Source organism: Gavialis gangeticus, unplaced genomic scaffold, assembly GCF_001723915.1.
Source record: "Gavialis gangeticus isolate Ggan-Ray unplaced genomic scaffold, GavGan_comp1, whole genome shotgun sequence".
Lineage (NCBI taxonomy): Eukaryota > Metazoa > Chordata > Crocodylia > Gavialidae > Gavialis > Gavialis gangeticus.
This window is the reverse complement of record NW_017728992.1, coordinates 160,638,561-160,660,622: the sequence shown is the minus strand read 5'-3', so window position 1 is coordinate 160,660,622 and position 22,062 is coordinate 160,638,561. Positions and strand designations below refer to the sequence as shown.

Below are 22,062 nucleotides of genomic sequence, written 5' to 3'. Positions count from 1 at the left end.
TTGTCACTCACCTTTGGATTCTCTCCAACTTCTCTACATCAGGGGCATCAAATACATCTGGCCCTGTGAGCTGGATGAGTGGTGCGGGACTGGCCCACGAGCTGGATGAATAGTGTGGGGCCAGCTCTGCAGGGTGGATCAGCCTCATGAACCATCCCCCTCGTGCATACTGGAACCAGTGTCCATGGTGCCTGCTCTGGCTGATCCAGAACTACATTGTATACAGTGGCTGCTCTGGTCAATTTTGGACCAGTGGTGCATGGGGCATCTATTTGATTGCTCTCAGACTTGCACTGTATGCAGTGTGATGCATACCCTGTACAGGCGTGATCATGAAGATAGAAGGGCTGGGGGTGTAGCCCTCTATGTCAAGGACAGCTACATGTCCCTCCAAATTGACACTGGCACCCAGGAAGGATGACTGGAGTCTCTCTGGGTTAAAATACGTGGGGAACGTGGCACAGGGGACATCCTGGTAGGAGTCTACTACAGACCTCCTAACCAGAAACATGAGCTGGACCAGGAATTTGCCAGGGAACTGGCTGAGGTGGCATGCTCTCGGTGCATAGTTGCCACGGGAGACTTTAACTACCTGGACATCTCATGGGAAGAGCATTCAGCCAAATCTGATCAGTCGCAAAGCTTCCTCACGTGCGTGGATGAGCTCTACCTGACCCGAGAAGTTTACGGGATGACGAGAAGTAAAGCGTTGCTAGACGTAGTACTGGCCAAAGGGGACGATCTAGTCAGTGACCTAAGAATCGATGGAAAGCTGGGTGACAGTGACCATGAGATGATCACCTTTACTATCCATCACAAAGCTGGCAAATCAGTCAGCAATACAGAAGTCCTTGACTTCAGGAAAGGTGACTTTGACAAGCTCAGGAGGCTCAGTGTCAAGGTCCTAAGGGACACGCAGAGGAGTCCAAGAGGAGTGGTTGCTCCTCAAGGGAGTGATCCTGACAGCACAAGGGATGGCCATCCCATCTCGAAGGAAGGGTAGCAAAAGCCTGCAGCAACCCCCTTGGTTCAGCAGGGAACTTGAGGATCTCCTATGCCTCAAAAGAGATACTTACAAAGGATAGAAGGCTGAAAGTACCACCAAGGAGGAGTACTCAGCATTGGTCTGCAGGCAGCGGATCAGGAAAGCCAAGGCTGCAACCGAGCTCCATCTGGCTACACACATCAAAAACAACAAAAAGTCCTTTTTCAGATACGTAGGGAGTTGGAAAAGAAGCAAGGGTAACATTGGACCCCTGCTGAACCAAACAGGACAGCTGATAACCGACTCTCAGGAAAAGGCCAATTTGCTCAATGGGTACGTGGTGTTGGTCTTTCATCAGTCCAATGGGACCACGCGGCCTAGCAAGACGAGGGATGGCCAGGGTGAGAGCGTATTTATACCCAGCATCAATGTTGATCTATTAAAGGATCACCTTGAAAGGCTAGGCACCTTCAAGTCAGCTGGTCCTGACAGATTACACCCTAGAGTACTCAAGGACTTGGCAGGTGTCATAGTCCAACCATTGGCAAAAATATTTGAAAGTTCGTGGCGCTCAGGTGAAGTACCTGTAGACTGGAAGAAGGCCAACGTGGTACCCATCTTCAAGAAAAGGCAGAAAGTAGATCCCGGGAATTACAGGCCAATCATCTTGACCTCAATCTCCAGTAAGATTCTGGAGAAAATTATCAAGGAGACCCTTCTGGATAAGCTGGCCGAAGGCAACATCCTGAGCCAGCATGGGTTTATCATGGGTAGGTCTTGCCTGACCAATCTCATCTCCTTCTATGACCAGGTGACATATCACCTGGACAACAGAGAAGAGATTGACGTCATATATCTGGACTTTAAAAAAGCTTTTGATCTGGTGTCCCATGACCTCCTCATGGAAAAATTGGCCAACTGTGGCCTTGGCTTCACCACAATCTGATAGCTGGGTAATTGGCTCCAAGGTCAAACCCACAGAGTAGTGGTCAATGGTAGCGAATCATCATGGCACTCCGTGACCAGTGGCATCCCCCAAGGCTCTGTCCTTGGACCAGTTCTTTTTAACATCTTTATCAATGATGTGGACATTGGTGTCAGAAGTGGACTGGCTAAGTTCGCCGATGACACTAAAGTTTGAGGCACAGCGTCCACACCTGAGGACACGCTAGTGATCCAGGCTGACTTAGTAAGTGGGCAGATACAAACCTGATGACATTCAATATTGATAAATGTAAGGTTCTCCACTTTGGGAGAAAAAACCTGCAGCATGCTTATAGACTCAGCAGTGCTACGCTTGCTAGCACCACGACTGAAAGAGACTTGGGGTCATGACTGACCACAAGGTGAACATGAGCCACCAATGCGATGTCGCAGCTGGCAAAGCAAACAATACTTTGGCTTGCATCCACAGATGCCTCTCAAGTAAATCTCAGGATGTTATCCTCCTGCTGTAGTCAGCCTTGGTGAGGCCACAGCTGGAGTACTGCATCCAATTCTGGGCTCCGCAATTCAAGAAGGATGTTGAGAAGCTTGAGAGAGTCAAGAGGAGAGCCACGCACATGATCAGAGGGCAAGAGAATAGGCCTTATGAAGAGAGGCTGAGAGCCATGGGACTCTTCAGCCTGGAAAAGTGCAGGCTCAGGGGGGACCTGGTGGCTGCTTGTAAGTATAAAAGGGGTGTACATCAAGATCTGGGAGAACACCTGTTCCCTAGAGCGCCCCAAGGAAAAACAAGGACCAACAGTCCTAAACTCTTCCAAGTCCATTTTAGGCTGGAAATAAGGAAAAATGTCTTTACTGTCTGACCCCCCAAGACCTGGAATAGACTCCCTTCAGAAGTGGTTCAGGCACCTACTCTGGACTCATTCAAGAAGCATTTGGATTCTTATCTTGCTGGGATCCTTTGACCCCAGCTGACTTCCTGCCCCTGGGGCAGGGGGCTGGACTTGATGATCTTTGAGGTCCCTTCCAGCCCTAATGTCTATGAAATCTCTGAAGATGTCAGTTTCTGAATCCAAGTAATTAATAAAAATGTTAAATGGACCTTTGTGAAATCTCACTTGAGATCTCCTGCCATTCTGTAAAGTACATATGTATGTAACAGCAATGATGACTAGCCACATTTCTCCAGAATATCATAACTTCTATATTCATTTCTCTCTTGTGCCTTCTGGTAACCACTAGGTACTTAGAGAGCTGACTGACTATAGCTTCAGCTCTGCTATAGAAATATGAGTGACCACAGCAACATTTATTGAGCTGAAGACAAAAAAAAGACATTCCAGGTAGAATGTTTGGTGGACGGAGACACAACAACAACAAATATAAGAGAAGAGAGGGCCTTGAGATTTGATATGCTAAAAACTTATATGAAGTTACCTGTCAATATGTTTCTTACCAACCTCTAACACTTACCTGATAAAATATTGGCATGGAAACTTTTGGGATGGGATGCTTTTCTAAGACTCCTTTTCCAATTTAGTTTCCCCTCCAAGCTGAGTAAGAAAGCTATTTTCCTGTATGAGTGTTAAATGGGAGGAGAAAAGTATTCTTCCTGAGAAATACTACAAAAGTACCACTAATTCCATATGATTGTAGCACAGACCTAAACAGAAGACTGTTTAAACCAAAGAGACACCACAAATTAAAAGTCTGTTTCCCAGCTTCAGAAACACTGTAAAATCAGTGGTTCTGCCAGTGATATATTTTCTTCTATTATATTAAAACCAGTAGTAGTAATTGGAGCAGGGAGGGGAATTACAAAGAGGAAGAAGACATGTTGGGATTATTATGATATTGTAGCAGGCTTTTATTATTGTTCAAAACTCTGTTCATCACAGATATTTCTATTGGTATTTACTAACCATCCTCTTAACAAAAAGCATGTATTAAACTGTACAGGTTCTTGGTTTTGACCACTCCTACTGGCATTAGTTAGCCATAATACATTGCCATTTTGGTGCTATCCTTCCAACCCAGGTTTGGGTCCTTCCAGACATCGAAAAGCTTATTTCAGAAAAGGAAATGTAGGGTCTGGGCAACAGATGGCTGACTCTAAATATACATCTTCAAGAACATCTTTATTCTTTTCTAGATTGTGGATTTTGTCCCCTGCCCTAATTATACAAAATCTTTGCATTGTCAAGGGTTTTAAAGTGACTTCCTTTTGGAATTCTACTTCTTCATTAGCCATTGCTGAATGAGGACTGAGTAGACCTCATCCATTAAGTTTCTAAAACTACATTATGCTTGCAACCACAGACAAATCCCAGTTAGAAAAAGCAAAGAACTTAACACTTTAGCATTGAGATAGAATCTTACCATTACTGATACAATTAAATTTGCTGAGTATCTCTCAGAACATTAACCTCCCTCCTTCCCCAATAACTAAAAGACTGCAATCTCAAATAATACAATTTTGTAAAATGGCTTTCAGGTACATTATGTCCCAAAACGATTTTTATAATTGTTGAAAATAGTATAATTGCATGATTAAATGGAGGGGAAAGGAGAGAAGGAAGAGACAGAGAGAGAGATTTGTCTTTGAGATATATTGTGAAATAGGACAGACAAGCAATGAAGTATATGCAAAAAACTACTACAAATAGTAGTAGCTGCCGAAGAGCATGATACAGAACCAAGGAATGTGACACTGAAGCGCGAAAGATGAGACCAGTGACAGAAAGATGGAAGATATTTATGACCTAACACTTATTTTTACCCTATCTAGATACTTTTCTTGTCAGCACTGTTAGAAAATGCACACCAAAATTTAAAGCATTACAAAACAAAAGACAACATTCTGGGCTATAGAACCAGGAGAACCAAACACATGTTGCTAAAAGACTAGTCTACTGCTTTAAAAAACAGTCAAGATAACAGAAAGGGTTGGAACAACTGACTGAAATAATGACCATCTGCTTAGAACATGTACTCAAGAAGCATTCACAGATGCAAAGATTAGATTATCAGATAGTGTAAATTAGCATAGCCTTAATTAACTTCAGTGGATTTATATTCATTTACCTCAATGAGTATCTGGCTCACTGAGTCCTTCAAAGTTTCTGCAAAGACAGCCACACAGTTGCCCTAAACAACAGCCCTGATGACAGCAATACAGTGGCTAGACCTTGCAGGTTCAAGTTTAAGAAAAAAGGCCAGGGGGAACTTGGTTTCAGGTGGGAAGAGGACTTCAGGATGTACTTTCATCTTTGCTGTCATAGAGCAGGAAACACTTGGGGTTCTTCCCACCCTGAAAGTGGAGGACCCATGGAAACACAAGCCAGGGTAAGCGAGAAAGATCTGTGAGCAGAGAAGGTGCCAGTTTGGATCTCTTTGTCCATAACAGTCACTAGTGCCAAGATACAGGGAACTTTCATAGAAGAGATCTTAATGTGATAAGTGACAGAGACCTCATTTAAAATAATACATCAGCTACTAAGCATAAATATATGAGTAAATGGAATAATTTAAATATTTCAAAATGGAATTTTGACAAGCATTTGGAAAAAAAGTATTTAATATAACTTCTAATAACAGAAGAGATGAGGAACTGGAGATATTTCATGGTCTCCCTGCCATCCTAAAAATTCCTATGCTTGACAGAAAGTAAAACTGCTGTCATTTTCTAGGCAGTAAATGTTTTACCGCTGGGAAAGCATTTTGATGTTTGTAACTTCTATTGAAGAGCACTATGAAGTAATTTAAAAAAAATATTGCCACATCTGAACAACAGACCAAAAGGAAGTACTAGACACTTGTTCATCTGTATTTCTGTGACTTTTCTCACTCGGTATTATTTGCAGCCATACTTTTATGTCTGGCAAGAGTGCCAGCTCTAGTAAGGATCATATATTAACTTTTATCATGTTGATTACATATGTTCGCCAGTTTTGCTGCCTACATACGATTAGTGTGGTTTGCACATACTCAATGACACAATCCAGAGCACGACATTTTACAGAAAATGTGTATACTGTGAAATAGCTCCTTAGAAGTTTTCTTTCCCTTACAGCTTTGATCCACATGACATCAACAGTCCTACATTTTGAGTATGGGCATACCATTTACGTTATTATCATTTATCTCTTTCATATTATATAGCTAGTCAGAGCTATGGTAGTCATAAAAAGTCCCTTTTATTATTGAGTGATGTGAGTTTTAGCTAAATAAAAGAAAGTCTTTTAAAATGCTTTCATCTGTGATCTTTAGTTTCATAATGACTTGACATTTAAATTCTGTTATTCATCAACACTTCACAGAAGTACTTATTTGTCTAAATGGATTTGAAAGCCTGCAAGTGAAGAAAATCAGAAAAACCTGGTCTTCAATATCAAAAGACTGTAAATGAAAAGTATTTTTACAGGCTGCACGCACCCAAGTTTTATTGATCAATTAACTTCCCCTCAAATGAAATATTTGTGAGTTTGGATATAAGAAAAATACTTACTGGTAAATGTCTTTTCGGAGAACAGCTCTGCTAAGAGGGTTGTCAGCCTGGGGAGCCATAGAGACTGAGCCAATCTTGAGAACTAAAGTGTCTTCTTTTATTGCTTGATTGGCTACAGCTAAAAAGAGAGAACATACACATGCATGTTTTAAGTGTAAGCATGCACAGAGGCACATAACAGAAACATAGAAGAGACTGTTATTAAAAATCTCAAGATCAGTGGGGGTGCACAGAACTGAGTACTGCAAATACTTTATTGCAAAAGAGTAACACTTGTACAAGGAATCCTGTGAAATTGTTGACAATACCATGACACATAACAAAGAGGTAATTGCAGCCTAGCTGGCTCAATAAAGTTTTACCATGCATCTTAAATCTGTAACTTCTTGCTCTATCTCTTGCTATCTTATCTCAAACGTGGTTTTTTTCAAAAGGAACTCCAAATACCTTTTTATATCCTGCAGCTGTCCTCTCACAAACACCCTTCTGAGATAACAGTTACAAAAAATGCCAACAGATTAATTCTTCACTGTATGGGTTTGGACCCTTGAATGGTATGAAATAAAAACTGTAGAACTTAGTCTAGCTGGCACAACAGGAAACTTTTCACACTGGCTATCCACAGAATCATAGAAAATTAGGGTTGGAAGGGACCTCAGGAGGTCATCTAGTCTAATCCCCTGCTTAAAGCACGACCGTCCCCAACTAGCTCATTCCAACCAAGGCTTTACCTAGCTAGGTCTTAAAAACCTTCAAAGATGGAGAGTCCACGACCTCTCTGGGTAACCTGTTCTAGTGTTTTACTACCCACCTAGTGAGAACATTTTTCCTAATACCTAACCTAAACTTCCCTTGCTGCAACTTGAGACCATTGCTCCTTGTTCTGTCATCTGCCACCACTGAAAACAGTTTAGCTCTATCCTCCTTCGAACCACCCTTCGGGGAGTTGAAGGCTGCTACTAAATTCCATCTCAGTCTCCTCTTCTCTATACTAAATAAGCCCAGTCCCCTCAGCCTCTTCTCAGAAGTCATGTCCCCCAGCTCCCTGCCCATTTTTGTTGCCCTCTGCTGGACTCTCTAAATTGTCCACATCCTTTCTGTGTGTGTGTGGGGGGGGGGGGCAAAACTGAACACAGTACTCCAGATGTGGCCTCACAAGTGGTCAATAGAGGAGAATAATCACTTCCCTTGATCTTCTCGCAAAACTTTTACCAATGCAGCCCAGTATGCCTTTAGCTTTCATGGCAACAGGACACATTGCTGGTTCATATACAGCTGTCCACTGTAATGCCCAGGTCCTTTTCTGCAGAGTTGCTGCCCAGACAGTCAGTTCCCAGCCTGTATCAGTGAATGGGATTGTTCAGTTGTAAGTTCAGGACTTTGCAATCATCTCATGGTCGCTGCTACCCAAATTGCCATTTACTAGTACATTCCCCAGCAATTCTTCCCTGTTTGTGAGCAGCAGGTCAAGAAGAACATGGCCCCTAATTGGTTATTTCCAACACTTGCAGCAGGAGGTTGTCCCTAACATTCTCCAAAAACTTCCTGGATTGCTTGCACACTGCAGTATTGCCCTTCCACCACAGGTCAGGGTGACTGAATTCCGCCATGAGAATCAGTACTTGTGATTAATTGGGAAAATTCTGCTAGCTGTTTGAAGAAAGTCTCATCCACCACTTCTTCCTCCTGGTCTAGCAGACCTCCACCAGGACATCACCCTTATTGCTTTCCCCTCTGACCCTAACCCAGAGACTATCAAACAGACCTGTCTCCAGGGTCATACTGGAGCTCTGAGCAATCATATGGCTCTGCTATGTAAAGTGAAACTCCTCCTCCTCTTCTCCCTTGCCTGTCTTTTCTGAACAGTTTATACCCATCCGTGACAGGGCTCCACTCATGCAAAGTATCCCACTGAGTCTCTGTTATTCCAATCATGTCATAGTTCTGTGACTGTGCAAGGAGTTCCCATTTTTCCTGTCCGTTTCCCAGGCTCCGTGCATCCTTGTACAGGCACTTAAGGTAAGTAGTTGATTGCCATAATTTCTCAGGAAAAATGAGGACACCTCCTCTGTGGCCCCCTCCTGCTTGCTTTTCCTCCAGTTCACCCACTTCTCCACAGGGCTTTGGTCTCCATCTCCTGCAAACCCAGCTTAACGCCTTCCTCACTAGGTTAGTGAGCATGTCAGTGAAGAGGCCTGGAATAGCCTGCCATCGGAGGTGGTTCAAGCACCTACATTGAACACCTTCAAGAGTAAATTGGATGCTTATCTTGCTGGGATCCTATGACCCCAGCTGACTTCCTGCCCTTCCGGTGGGAGGCTGGACTCGATGATCTTCCAAGGTCTCTTTCAGCCCTAATGTCTATGAAATCTATGAAAGATGCTCTTCCCTCTCTTCATCAGGTGGATCCCATTTCTTCCTAGCAATCCTTCTTCTTGGAACACCATCCCACAGTCAAAGCAGCTAAAGTCTTGCTGGTGATATAACCTGTGCAGCCATGCATTGATCTGCAGGATGCACCTGCTCCTGCCTGGGCCCTTTCCCTTGACCTGAAAGATAGAAGAAAATACCACCTGAGCCCCTCTCCCCTTCACCCAGAGCCCTGTAGTCACATTTGATCTGCTCAGGGTCTCTGCTGGTAGTATCATTGGTGCCCACATTGACGAGCATCATGGGGTAGTAGCTAGAGGGCCGGATGAGTCTTGGTAATCCTTCCATGACATCTTGGATATGGGCTCCAGGGAAGCAGCAGGCTTCCTGAGACAAAGGGTCAGGTTGGCAGATGGACCTCTCCATTCCCCACAGAAGGGAGTCTCCAACCACCACTCCCTGTCGCTTCTTCTTGGTGGCCTCAATCCTTCCCACTTTGAGGAGGCCTAGCTTGTCCTCCTCCACCAATGGAACATGCTCTTTGGCCTCTGTTGCTAGGGCTCCATATCTATTCTCCAGATGAACTGCTGCAGGTGAAGATGAAGATTTCTCCTTGCTGCCGGAGGTTACTGTGGACGGGTCTGCTCGTCACCTTCGCTGCAAAAGTCCCACCAGGTTCCCTGGCTATGTATAGTACTCACTCAGGAGCCGCACGCGTCCAACCCGCCTGCCACGACTTTGATGATTCTCCAGTTCAGTGTATGGTCCGATGCGTGCACGTCCAAAAATGAGACGCTGTGCAGGGTCCGTCGCTGTTGAGGGCTCCTCCACCCCTACACCCTTGCCCGGGCCTCCATAAGCGTCCGCCTCTGGCAAGCCGCTTCGGTCCTTCAAGTCTCCCCTCCCGCGGGGCACAAACTTCAACCAAAAAAATAGCAAAAAGGACGAACACAAACACTACTCTTGTCCGGAGCTGCGGACTTTGAGCCCCTATGTAGGCTTTTAGCAGAGTCCGTGTCTCTTCCTCAGCGATCCCTTTTCCTGGCCTCAGAAGGAAGCCTTCTGACCCACCTGGGGCCCCTGTCCTTCCGGGCTGTCCGGTTCCCTCCCACTCAGGTAATGCAACCCAGTCCAACTGCCCTCTTCCTTGGGCTTCCTGCTGCTTAGCCCCCACCTGCCGGTGCCAGACGCTCCTGGCCCTACTATTCCGGGGCTTAGCTTTTGGGACCACCGTCCCGAATCCCACCATCTCTTGGGGCCTTACCCCTGCCCCAAAACGTACGGGTGCGTCGCGCGCTGGTGTGCGTCTGCTGCTCCGGACTCCCGCCGGCGTCCATCTCCCATCCTGGCTCTTCTGGTTCCGTGCCCCGGCTCCTGGGTTCCGGCGCTTCTTTCATCCTGCTCGGATCTATCCCACACCTGGAACAGGTAAGTGAGTGCCCCGCCCTCCGGGGCAACAGACGGTCTGTTACTGCAGGAGCTCCCACCCCACGAATCTCGGAGCTTGTCAGCTCCTCTGCTCCCTCACAGTTACAAGGTTCCAGTTTCCACTTCTGTGGTAGTTCATGTCTTTTCCCTTCTCTAGCATTGCCTCTGGCAGTTCTTCCTCCACAGTCCCAGAAGTCTCATCCAGCTTCAAATTCATGGAGGAGGGTGCTTTGGAACCTAACCACCTCCTGTATCTCTCTTGCTTGTTCCCTGAAAGATACCACCAGGAGGCACTGCTCATGCTGCAGGCACTCCCCCACCTGGCCATTACCAGAAGCGACCTGCAAGCTGCAGTCCCACAGAGCCAAACCCAGACCTGGATGGAAACCTCAATGGTCAGCGGTCCTGCCTAGACAGAAACCTCACAGGTGCATGCAGAAGCAGTGAATGTGGCTCTGGTACTGTGATGTCTTCCAGCCATTTCCTTGAGTCTCCTAATCTGCCTCTTCTCTCTTACTGCCTTTCTTCCAAGCACACCTTCCTTAGTGAACTCACCTGGAAGCTGACCTGCTTACTGTTCCTTTGCCCCAAAGGGTTCCTTTTTCCCTGCTTCCTCACACCAAGTTGAAAGGCTATCCTCTCAAATGGGAGGTGACACAAACTGACCTGCAAACAGACCACTGAACTACCTGCAAATGACTTGGCCTACCCCTGTTTGCTGGCTCCCTGGTCATTTTTATGCCCTTCTGGGCACGGACTGGCTCTACCCCCCTGTTAGGGCTTTTGCCACACGCAGGCAGCAAGCAATCAGCAATTGCTCAGCTAGCAACACTCCCAGCTTCTCAGAGCACATGCCCAAAACACACAGAGAACATCAAACAAACACACTGCAAGCCAAGGTTGCAGTCTTCACAGTTTGCAAAGCAGACAGGATAAACACGTACCCTGGCTAAGTACAGACAGTCAAAAAGTCTGAGGCTGAATCACTTTAATCTTTGCAGGTTAATCTAAACTATGTATATGTAACCAATAAGCAAGCAAACCAACATGTACTTTTGAGTCTGGCAATGCAGCCATATGCCTTCAGTGGCCCAGGCCAGAAGACAGGGGACACTAGAGCATGCCTCCCGGCTCAGCTGGAGCAAACAGCTTGGGCCAAGGCTAGCCCACCCACCATGTGAGGGGGCAGGAGGTGTTGCAGGGGAGGTGCAAAGCATCCTGGGATGCTGTGGGACTGTGAGTTAACTTGAATCTGGAGGGGATCTGGGACAGAAGTTCAATAAACCGATTTAACCTAAATTATCAGTTAAATCTGATAACTGCATTCATCCAGGTTTATCTTAAACCAGTTTTGGCCATTTTGAAATGCCAGTGGGCTGGCATTAAGACCCAGCTTGTCCCTGCAGTGTCCCTAGGAGAGCACCTGCAGCCAGTGCTTGGTTCCAGTGGCAGCACAGAGAAAGTGTGTGCAGCCAAAGCCCCACATCTACAGGTCAGATCCACAATTTGTTGACCCCTGAGCTCTAGGTTGTCAACCCTACAGGTTGTAGGTTGTTGACCCCTGAAAATAAGGCAATTTAAAACACTCCTTCTGTGAAGGACTATGTGGCAATTGAGAAGCTACCAAGAACATATGAGGCATATGACCAAGCAGACTAACTTTCCTGCCCCATCCACAGAAATATACACATTTGTAGGCCTTCATTTTCAACCCATTTCCCATCTGTAGATTTCCAACAGTAGACCCTGTGTGTCTTGTTCTGAAAACTAAATGTTAAATTGCTAGAAGAGGGTTTAAATACTTTACTAAATAGTCTAAGTAATAGATTGCCTTATGTAAAAAGAACTACACATCCAGCTTCTTTAAATAGGTTCCCCAGTTTAGGTTATTTACTGGTGAACCAGAGAGTCACTTTTTGTGGCCATACTCAGAAGTCTGGACATTTAATTTCATAAATTAATTTCAGAAATTACAAAATCCAGGGCAACACTTATAGAATATTTTGAAAGAGTTACAAGAAAAAACACACTAAATACAAGATGCAGTAGTTAACTACTAGTGATAATACCAATGATTTGCTTGAAAGAAAAGCCACTGCTTAAAAATCAAATCTTAAGTCTTTACTCAGACCAGAAAAATACTGTATTTTTTCTTAGTCATCCCATTGAAGGGGGAAAATAACATTTTAACCATAAAAAAGTTATATTATTTTTTTAAAAAATCAGAACTCTATATTGGACAAACTAGCAGAGCTGTGTGAAGCTTTGGTCGCTGATTCGATTTGGAGGAGATTTGGCCCGATTTGGCAGCTGAATCTCCAAATCTGAATCGAATCAGGAGACCCATTAATCTCTCTGAATCAAACTGGAAGCTTTCAATTTGATTTGGAGAGATTTGATGATTCGGACATAGACACAGCTTTATGTATTTTTTCTACATACCTCAAGGTACCAGGCAGCTTGTGAATGCAGAAATGGTGGGGCAGATGGAACGTCCCACGGGAGCACAGAGGGGACCCCTACGCACTTGGCGGCAGACCCGGAAGTGGACCAGAAGCAGTTCTGGTCCACTTCCAGGTCTGCTGTGGAGTGCGCGCGCATGGGGGACCCCCGTGTGCTCGGCAGCAGACCTGGAAGTAGATTGGAAGTACTTCCGGTCCACTTCTGGGTCTGCTGCTGAGCACATGGGAGCCCCCCCCCCAGTGCTCCTGTGGGACACTCTATCCATCCCACCATCTCAGCATTCACAAGCCACGCCTGGTACCTTGAGGTATGTAGAAAAGACATTTAAAACTGACTATGGCCAAATTGCTGATTCTCTGACTGGCACTGACACACAGCAATGCTAATTAACTTACATCAAGCATCATGTGGAGGTGGCTATGCTGCTTCTACTTTAGGAGGGGGCCTCTCCAGAGTATTGTGGTTACTTGGGGCTACTGCTGAGTATAATGATCAAGTCTCCTCTCTAATTTGTACCAACTATCAAAAAAAAAAAATCTGGCACTACTGAATGAGGTGCTCTAAAAGAAAGCTGTTTTGGTCTAAGGGCACAGGCCGACAATGTTCTTTGGGTAAATATAATGTATCTCATCCAGTGCACTAAGTGCCCTGATGGAAAATATGTAGGAGAAACCAAACAACTGCATACCAGAATGAATGCACACTAAAAATCTATCAAAGACAAAAATACCCAATAACCTGTGGGTGCATATTTCTCACAAGACAACCACTCTTTCACCAATCTTTCAGTTCTAATCTTCAAAGGGAATTTACAAAATACCTTTCATAGATGAGCCGATGAACTTAACTTCATAAATCTAGTGCATACAAAAAATCATGAACTAAATATAGACATTGGATTTATGGCACATTATAACCTGCCTGACATCTGATAAGCTCAGGCAACCTCTCTACATTTTACCAGCTACGTTCTATTGCCAGGTCAGCATTCTCAGGTTTTTCCCCTTCCACCTGCCTGTCTCACACCTACTATTTATCATGGCCTCTGATCCTTACTGCCACATATTTTCATTTTCACAGACCTGCTTTTTGCATATTGGTTTCTATTCCATCCAGGCACTGGTGATGTGTAGGGGTTGCACACGGGTGCATATGCACCCCCTGAGTGTGGCAGTGCACCCCTATGAAAAGGTGCCGCTGACACTGTTGGTGGCACCTGCGGGTGGTCACCACTTGCTGCCCCCAGCGGCGTCTGTGGACGGTCAGTGATCGCCATTGTCCGCCATCAAAGCTATCAGTGGCATCTGTGGGTGGTCGCTGTCCCCTGGTTGGCGCTTGCCACCCCCCACCCCAAAAGTGCTGGCAGTGTCTGCAGGAGCTCCCACTTACTGCTGCCGTGCACGCAGCCGTGCCCCCCAGCCGCTGGGGACATGCATCATTCATGCATCCAGGAGACCACAAAAAACAACAGCTAAGTCTTTCTATGCCTGAAGAAGCATGTTTGTACCTGAAAGTTTGCAAAGAACAATTTTTTCAACTATTTAGTCAGCCTAATAAAAGATGTTACGCTTACCCACATAACCTTATTTACCTAATGAAAAGCAACACTCTTCTCTATTTAAAAGGAAAAATAGGCCTCAATGCCAGAGGTATGACTAAGATGTGAGGTATGCGGGGGGAGGGGTTACCAAGTACTGGAAAGCAGATGGGGAAGGTAGGAATCTTACCTCCCCACACACGAGATGGTGCTGTGGTATAGGCTGCTGTTGCCATGATACAAGCTCCCACTGCCACAATACAAGTTCCCTAGAGTCCACCATTCTGATGCCTCACTTACCCAAATTTACTTAAGTTATTTCAATGCTCAGTTGGGTCTGTTACTAACAGACAAGCCAAATGATGAGAAAGGAAAAACCAAGTGTATTTTTAATAGATAACTAATCCAGGAAGCTTGTAGTGAAAATGTGACCACCACAATCCCATACAGTACATTAATTTTAATGCCCATATTGAAATCTAAGTCCTTGTTTTGTATACTGGTATTAACTGAAAATATTATACAAATGCTTTTTGTAGATGAATTACAATGTGTGGAGGCCTTCAAAAGCAGTTATAGTTCTAATTTTAAAAGGGATCCTATCAACTTAAAATATTTTGCCTAGTTTTGCTGCAAAAATATTAATATAATTGTAGCTGAAATAAAAAGGTTATAGAAATGTATGTTTTTATTTTTCCCTCTTTTTGCTTTTTTTGTTTTTGCATAGTAATTTTCTCTGTATAGTCAGTCAGTCAGCTTGCTAAGTCTTTCATTGAGGAACATGGGAAAAAGAAACCAGGATAATAAAACCATGAAATCAGAGGCATACTTAGGTCAGTGGCCATGCCTGAAAGTATTTTTCAGTAGTTTTTAAAATGACATTTCAAATGGGTTGTTTCATGTTAATGCAAAAATAGAATAACTGAATTTCAAAGGAATGATTAAATCCATTAATAGCAATATTACTAGCTATATTGAAGGTTTATATTATTTTGACTTCTAAAGAACCCTGGATAAGGAACTGCATTGAAAACTCTTATTCCTAGGGCTAAAATAAGGAATATCTCTGCGGAAAACATTTAATCCTAAATTTTTCAAGTGACCATGGGTACCCAACCTGAGACATCGCCACAGGTTCTCATTTTCAAAAGGAGATCAAACCTGTCTGAAAACTGACTTCAGTAAGGACTGCTCATGTTAAACGTGTGGACAACAGAACTGGTCACTGTATTGCAGTTTCTATGGGCCTTTGTACATGCCACAAAATTGGCCTTTAAAGTGGCTTAAATGCCCTTCTGCACTGCTTTAATGGCGTTGCTGTTTACACTGTTGGCAGCATATTTTGCGTTAATAATGTGCTGTTTACACTGTCAGTGGCTTACTGCATGTAAAGTGACTTTGGGACATAGCAAATAAAACATGTCCCAGTTGTTTTAGTTTGCTACCTTAGTAGCTGAAGAGGGAAGCACTGGGCCCCATGCAGCTCAGGAGCTGTGCAGGCAGCCTAGCAGCAGCCCATGAAACCAAGCTCTACTGAAGAAAAAAAAAATGCGGGGAGCCTGATCTTTTTTTCCCCCCCTCGCTGGAGTCTGCCTGCCTGAGTTGTGCGGGGGCCCAGTGCTTCCCTCCACGGCTGTGGTGCCCCGGGACTTCCTGGGCTGCATGCCTGCAGGCAGCTGCTGCCTGGGGGGCACCACTGCAGCTGTGGAGGGAAGCACCATGTGCCCCCCCCCGCAGCTCAGGGACTGCTCAGCTTGCTGGCAGCTTGTCCTCCCCCTTCTGCCCCTGCCACCAGAGGCAGGTAAGGATCAGGCCCGACCCTTGTATACATGCCATGGGGGTGTACTTCAGTTTAAACTGAAGCAAGGTTTTTTAAAAACCCACTGCTTCAATTTAGGGAGAATTAAACCCAAAGAATCCCCCATGGCGTGTACAAGCAACCTATTTCACCAATGCTGTGTGCAAAGGTCAAGTCACCTCCCCTACTTCTTCTCGTAAGTCCTGTTTACTCATTGAAGAATCATCTTAGCCCTTCAGATCACAGCATAACACTAGGGCTAGGGACAGAAGTTACACATAAACCAGTGTAAGTCATCAGAAACTGATTTAAAACTGTAAAAGAACAAAAGTTCAGTGTACATAAACCAGTTTCAAAATGTCCGAAACTGGTTTATGATAAATGTGGTTGAATGTAGTATTAGACTTAACTGATTTGCGTCAAACTGGTTAATGAAACTTCTGTCCCAGACCCCATCCTGGTTTGAGTTAAATCACAGTCCCCCAGCATCCAAGCATGCTTTCCAGCCCTGGGCTGTGCTGTTTTGTCTGCTCCAGAGAGCAGGGCTGGTCCCACCCCTCTGTTTCCTAGCCGGAGCAGTGAGGGCTGGCTGACAAAGGTGGGGGGGACAAGCCCAGCTGGGGATGAAGCCCAGTCCTGGGGGGGGTGTAGAGGGGGAGATCTGCTCCTCCCAGGCAAACCCTGGCTAAGGTCTGGGGTCAGAGAGGGGGGTTAAACACCCCTTCCCCCACTCAAACTTACTGCTGGCTGAGACTGTGGACTATGCATTCCAGAAGAACCTGGAAGCAGGAAGAGGAAATGATGAGCAATCCTGCAGAGTCCTGCTTCTGTGATTCTGGCCTGCAAATCCCAGAGACCTTGGGGGCAGCAAGAAGAGGAAGTGAACATATAGCCCATGCTGGCTATGTGCCAGAGAGCTGTGCTCTTGCACCCCCAGGCTTCTGGATGAGCTACTGCAGGCATGTGGTTGCATTTCCTGAATCAAAATGTGCCCAGTTGTTTTTTAGTTTAATCTCTGCAGCTTAGACTAACCTCGGGCTTTTTGACTGTCTGTACTTAGCCCTGGAGTTCATATCAAGTTGCTTGCCAGTTGTGACTAAACACTTCAGAAACACTGCTTTCCAGTATGCAATCACTTATTCTCTAGTAATTACTTACATTAGTTGTTCCAGAATGGGTTATTTTGCTTTGGGTTGTATTAACACACATTTTGTTTGACTGTACCCAGGCTACCAAACACTCTGCTTGGATATGGACAGAAAAACAATTGGCTGGAAATTATATGGGGTGGTACTTTACTGTGCATCTCCTTCCCCAAGGATAACTGTACATGTACATGCTCTTTTTCTGGGTGAGTGGAAGCCCAACTGTGGTAGCACGGGTCTTAATAAAAGGGGTAAGTTGCCAAGGTTTAGCTTCTGTTTACCATGGAGAAAGAGCATGCACACAGGTAGTTACTGCAGAGCAGCTGATACATTATAAATTGCTTTCCCCTTTCAACCCATAGTAAATTGTTCATATCCTGTGACTATATTATTTTCACCATTATTTAGAACATTGCCCATTTTCACAACATCTGTTAACAGAAGTGATTTTATATTTACTTACAAATGATTAATGAAAATGTTGAGTACTACTGGACCCAGTCCTCATACCTAAATAGGAAAAGCCCTGTTCAACTATGATTCCCCTTTAAAAAACTACTTTTCCCATATGAATCCCCTTTGACAACTACTGTTTTCTTCATAACCATGTTGATTGTAATTGATTAAATTCCCATCACAAAGTTCTCTATTGAATCCATATCTACTTTTCCATTATTTTGCCTTGGCTTGATGGCAGGCTAAACTGGTCTCTAGTTAGCTGTGTCATCCTATTTGCCATTGCTTAATATTGCTAGAATGCTGGTACTTGCTTAGTCTTCTGAAATCCTCCCAGTATTAAAGAATCATAGAAAAGTAAGGTTGGAAAGGACATCTGGAGGTTATCTGGTATACCCCCCTGCACAAGGCATGATCACCTTCATCCAAATTATCCCATACAAGTGCTTGTCTAACCTATTTCTAAACCTACACAACCAACCCTGTTGCACAACTACAAGGCATATTGCCTAAAACACCATGGCTAGGGACAGATAATCAAAAAGCCTCATCCTGAATTAATTCAACTTTTGCAAGTTAGTCTAACCTGCAAAGCTTGAAGCAATTTGCAGGTGGAGAGACATTCCATTTTCATTCCAGAAATACAGGTACATGCCTGTAATGGCTCAGGCTAGAAGCCGGGGTGTACTAGAGCAGCCCTTCCTTCCCTTCCACAATGCTGAGCTGGGAGAGGGGAGGGGAGGGCAGGCCCCAGCAAGATGCTCTGATTAGGGATGAGTGTAAGTCCCAACCCTACCTGCACTGTCCCAGGCTTTTCCCAGCTCGCTGCTCAAGGGGCAGCAGTGTTACCAGACCATCTGTTGATGATACTGAGCTTTTCCATCTCCCTCTCCCTGTTCCTTCATACTGTCTGCAAACCAGGTCATTTCTAACACCTTTCTCTGTCCCCTCTTGAAGACTGACAGATTGCAGCCAGTAGGTTGCTTGTCAGAACAAAAATTTATCAGCCCATCAAGCCCTACAAAAGAAAACATTTTTCTCATTAGTTTCAAGCTCTTCTTGTCTGTAGGGTACAGTTGCAAGCCACTAGCTGTCTGCCCTTTCCCTTTGTTCCAGTGTAATTGAAGACCCACACAGACACCTCTCAGCGGTAGCTAGCATGGGGGGAGGGAGGGGCATGGCCAAATGCCGGGTCCCTGTGCTGGGGTCCCTACCATGAGAGAGGGACAGGAAGAGGGATCCCTGCTTGAGCAGCCAGTATGGGGTGGTGGAGGGGGGCAGGGGGAAGCCTGGCAGCCCCTGCAGTCCCTCAGCCAGCCTGAGCAGTGACAGTGCTCTGGCTGGGAAGGAGAGGGATGGGGCCAACCTAGCTCTGCTCCAGCAGACACCACAGTGCAGCCCATGACTGCAAAGCATCTGGGATGCTGGGGGACTCTGGTTTAACTTAAACCAGGAAGGAGTCTGGGACAGACATTGCATAAACTGGTTTGACCCAAATCAGTTAAGTCTGATCCTACATTCAACCAGGTTTATCTCAAACTGGGTTCAGCCATTTTGAAACTGGTTTATATGCACTGAATGTCTATTCTGTCAAGGTTTAAATCAGTTTTTGATCACCTATAATCAGTTTATGTGTAACTTCTGTCGCTAGCCCAAAAGCACTCTAACCAGCTACAGGTAATACAGAGATGAGGACAGTCAGTGTCCCACCAGTGTGAGGGTATTAAAATGTACAAGAGATCCAAGGAAGAGGGCCAGGTCCCTGACTCCAGAAGAAGGCAACCCCCCCAGTCTATACCAATTTGACCATGGGGTAAAATTCCTTCCTGATCCTAAATGTGACCATCAGCCTGATCTTGGTAATATGAGATTTACTAAATACAAACATCAGCCAGCCAACAATCACTTTAGCCAATTATTTTAGGTCTCTTGAGTGCAAGTTATCTGAGCATGCTGATTTGAAAACATTTATCTCTATTGTCTAACATCCTCCTTGGTTACTAGTAAATTGAAAAGTATTTGGTCATTCTCATATGATAGAAGTACATAATCTTTTTGAATATAGCAAATACTTAACTCTTTTTACATTATTAACAATATTATAATGTCTTGAATTTCTTTTATTCTCCGATTATTTTTAAAAACAACTTCGTACTGTCTTTTAGCCCTGCCAACCAAGGATTCCTCTCTGTTTTTACCTTCCTTCATCAGTTCTCCAAACTTAATTCTTTATTTACATTGACTGCTATTTCTCCCTTTTTACTAACTTGTTTTTATATTTCTAACTTGTGCCTCATTCCAGCACTGAGCAAATAGCCAATGTCTGAAACTGACCACATCAATAAAACAAGCTGCAGGTAGCTGCAGTTTTACTTCTACTCTGTTCACTAAGATGGTTTACTACACACCAATCTATTATAAAAAATAATTACTGTTATTATGGTACTATCACAACATTTAACATTAATAAGTTGTAGCCTACTTTAAATTAGTGAGAAGTTAATACTTGTCAACTTGGTTATTTTACAAATGGTCATGCAGTTTCTTATAGAAGCTTGTCATGGGCTGCATGAATACAGGCTGGATTCACCATTACTTATTTTCTCTTTCTGCACACAGGAACACAACTTTACATTTTTCTTTGTGAGAACGGTAGTCTTGCTGGTCAGCAGAGGGTAAGAACATCTGCTTACCTATGACTGGAAAATAAATTGAGGTTATCATCTTTCTCCCAACCCCACAGTAATCAGAAGATGAAATACATAATTCTCCTGTATTAAGAAACTCCTTTGAATAACAGATGGTGGATTAAGTCTTAATTTTTTAAATATAAATTTAATATTTAATGCAATTCGTAGCTACAGATGTTGCAAAAGCATATTCTTTAAAAAAAATCCTTGACAGCATACCCCAGACTCCCTTCCCTGCAGAACGATAACTCCTTCTTGCCAACAAAACCAGTCTAATTTTATCTCTCTGTCTTTTCACCATTCCCAGTTGGAAAATTGTAGAGGATGCTGGCAAAAAAATAATCCAACTAAACTCTCTCTGTCTGCACCTCTTGTAGTTAGGTTATGAGAAAATGTAAACGCTATTCTCATAGGACTAGATTACATATTATTGTACATAATGGTAACAAGCCATACCTACATGACTTACGTAAAATGTATCATTATGCCAGTAATAGAATTCTTCAGTAGTATAATTGTTGACAGTGGGAATAATTCATTTTCTCTAGCTAAGGGAAAACATATTTTGTTTAAGAAATGGTTATAGATAAAAAAAAAAAAATACACATGAAAAATTCAAACCCTGATTATCTATAGTTCAGTTACCTAACCCACAGTTGTCTGAGAAAGGCCACACAAAGACTCCACATTTGTCCAGAGGGAAACCATTTTCTCCCAAGACCCATGCAATAGTTCAGACATACATGTCTGTTGTCCCAGGATAAAACCTAAAAAGTTCTGCATGATAAGAAGTGTTAACAGTTTGTCCCAAGACATCAGGAAGCATGTCTGAATGGTTGCCCCAGGACTGCTTCTCTGAATCAAAGGCAGAAAAGCAGCAGGGCATTCATCCACTCACTAAACTTGATTGGAACGTCGATGGGTGTACATGTCAATCCTGCAGCTTTACTGTTCTAAGACAAAAAAGGCACAAGCTATCCTGGACACATGCAACATCTGTTGGTAGCCAGAGTAACTTATGGCATCCTCAATGCATTAAATACCATATATATTCAAATCTAAGAGGAGATATATTTCCTTAAGCAACATAGGGCAAAAAGCCTCATCTAAAGCTGGATTCAAGTACTGGCCTGGAGTAGGTGGCAGCTCAGTTCTGGCTTTGACCCCAGTTCCAGCAATGGCAGCAGCACCACTGCCAGGCGGAAGCTGGAGCTAAGCCACTGTGTGCCCCAAACTACAATAGCTAGTTTTATGGGAGCACGGGGCAGCTCACAAGGGTGGAGAATACACAGGGGAGACCCCACAGTGTTAGACATGTAGGGAAGTGCAAGGAAGATTGTGCCACCTGGACCCCTGACCTCTTGCCTCCCCCCCATCCCCTCTACATTCTCCCACTTCTTACCTCTGGCTCTGGCTCCCTGACCTCAGATCTATTGCCACTGCTTCTCCCTGGCCAGTCTGGGCTGTGCCCAAGGCTGCTGCTGACTGCTCAAAGCCAGAACCAGAACCACTCAGAAGGCAAGCGGTGTAGGGAGTAGGGGTGGGGGAGGAGGCAGGCACAGGGGAAATGACAGTCCAGGAAGCAGGGGGGCACATGGTGGGGGCAAGTGGGAGACAGGACAGTCAGCAGGGGTGCAGGCATAGGCATGGGAGGCAGGGGGTAGGTATGGCTGTACCTATAGGAACTCATGGAGAAGATAAGGATTTTGTAAGCTAGTGAAGCAGCTTGGTAGATAGC

General features: G+C 44.5%; 1 protein-coding gene and 1 long non-coding RNA gene across 5 annotated transcripts in view; one reads left to right on the top strand and one right to left on the bottom strand.

The window, feature by feature from the left end:
* VPS13B (vacuolar protein sorting 13 homolog B) overlaps positions 1–22,062 on the bottom strand; it is a 1,046,600-nt gene that overhangs the window by 415,515 nt on the left and 609,023 nt on the right. For all 4 annotated transcript variants that reach the window (XM_019527996.1, XM_019527995.1, XM_019527993.1 and 1 more), the window contains one exon: positions 6,438–6,555. In XM_019527996.1, the coding sequence (XP_019383541.1) occupies positions 6,438–6,555 (118 nt within the window). The remainder of the gene's footprint in view (positions 1–6,437; positions 6,556–22,062) is intronic.
* LOC109305086 overlaps positions 1–22,062 on the top strand; it is a 49,928-nt gene that overhangs the window by 21,689 nt on the left and 6,177 nt on the right. The gene's annotated exons all lie outside the window — the stretch shown is intronic.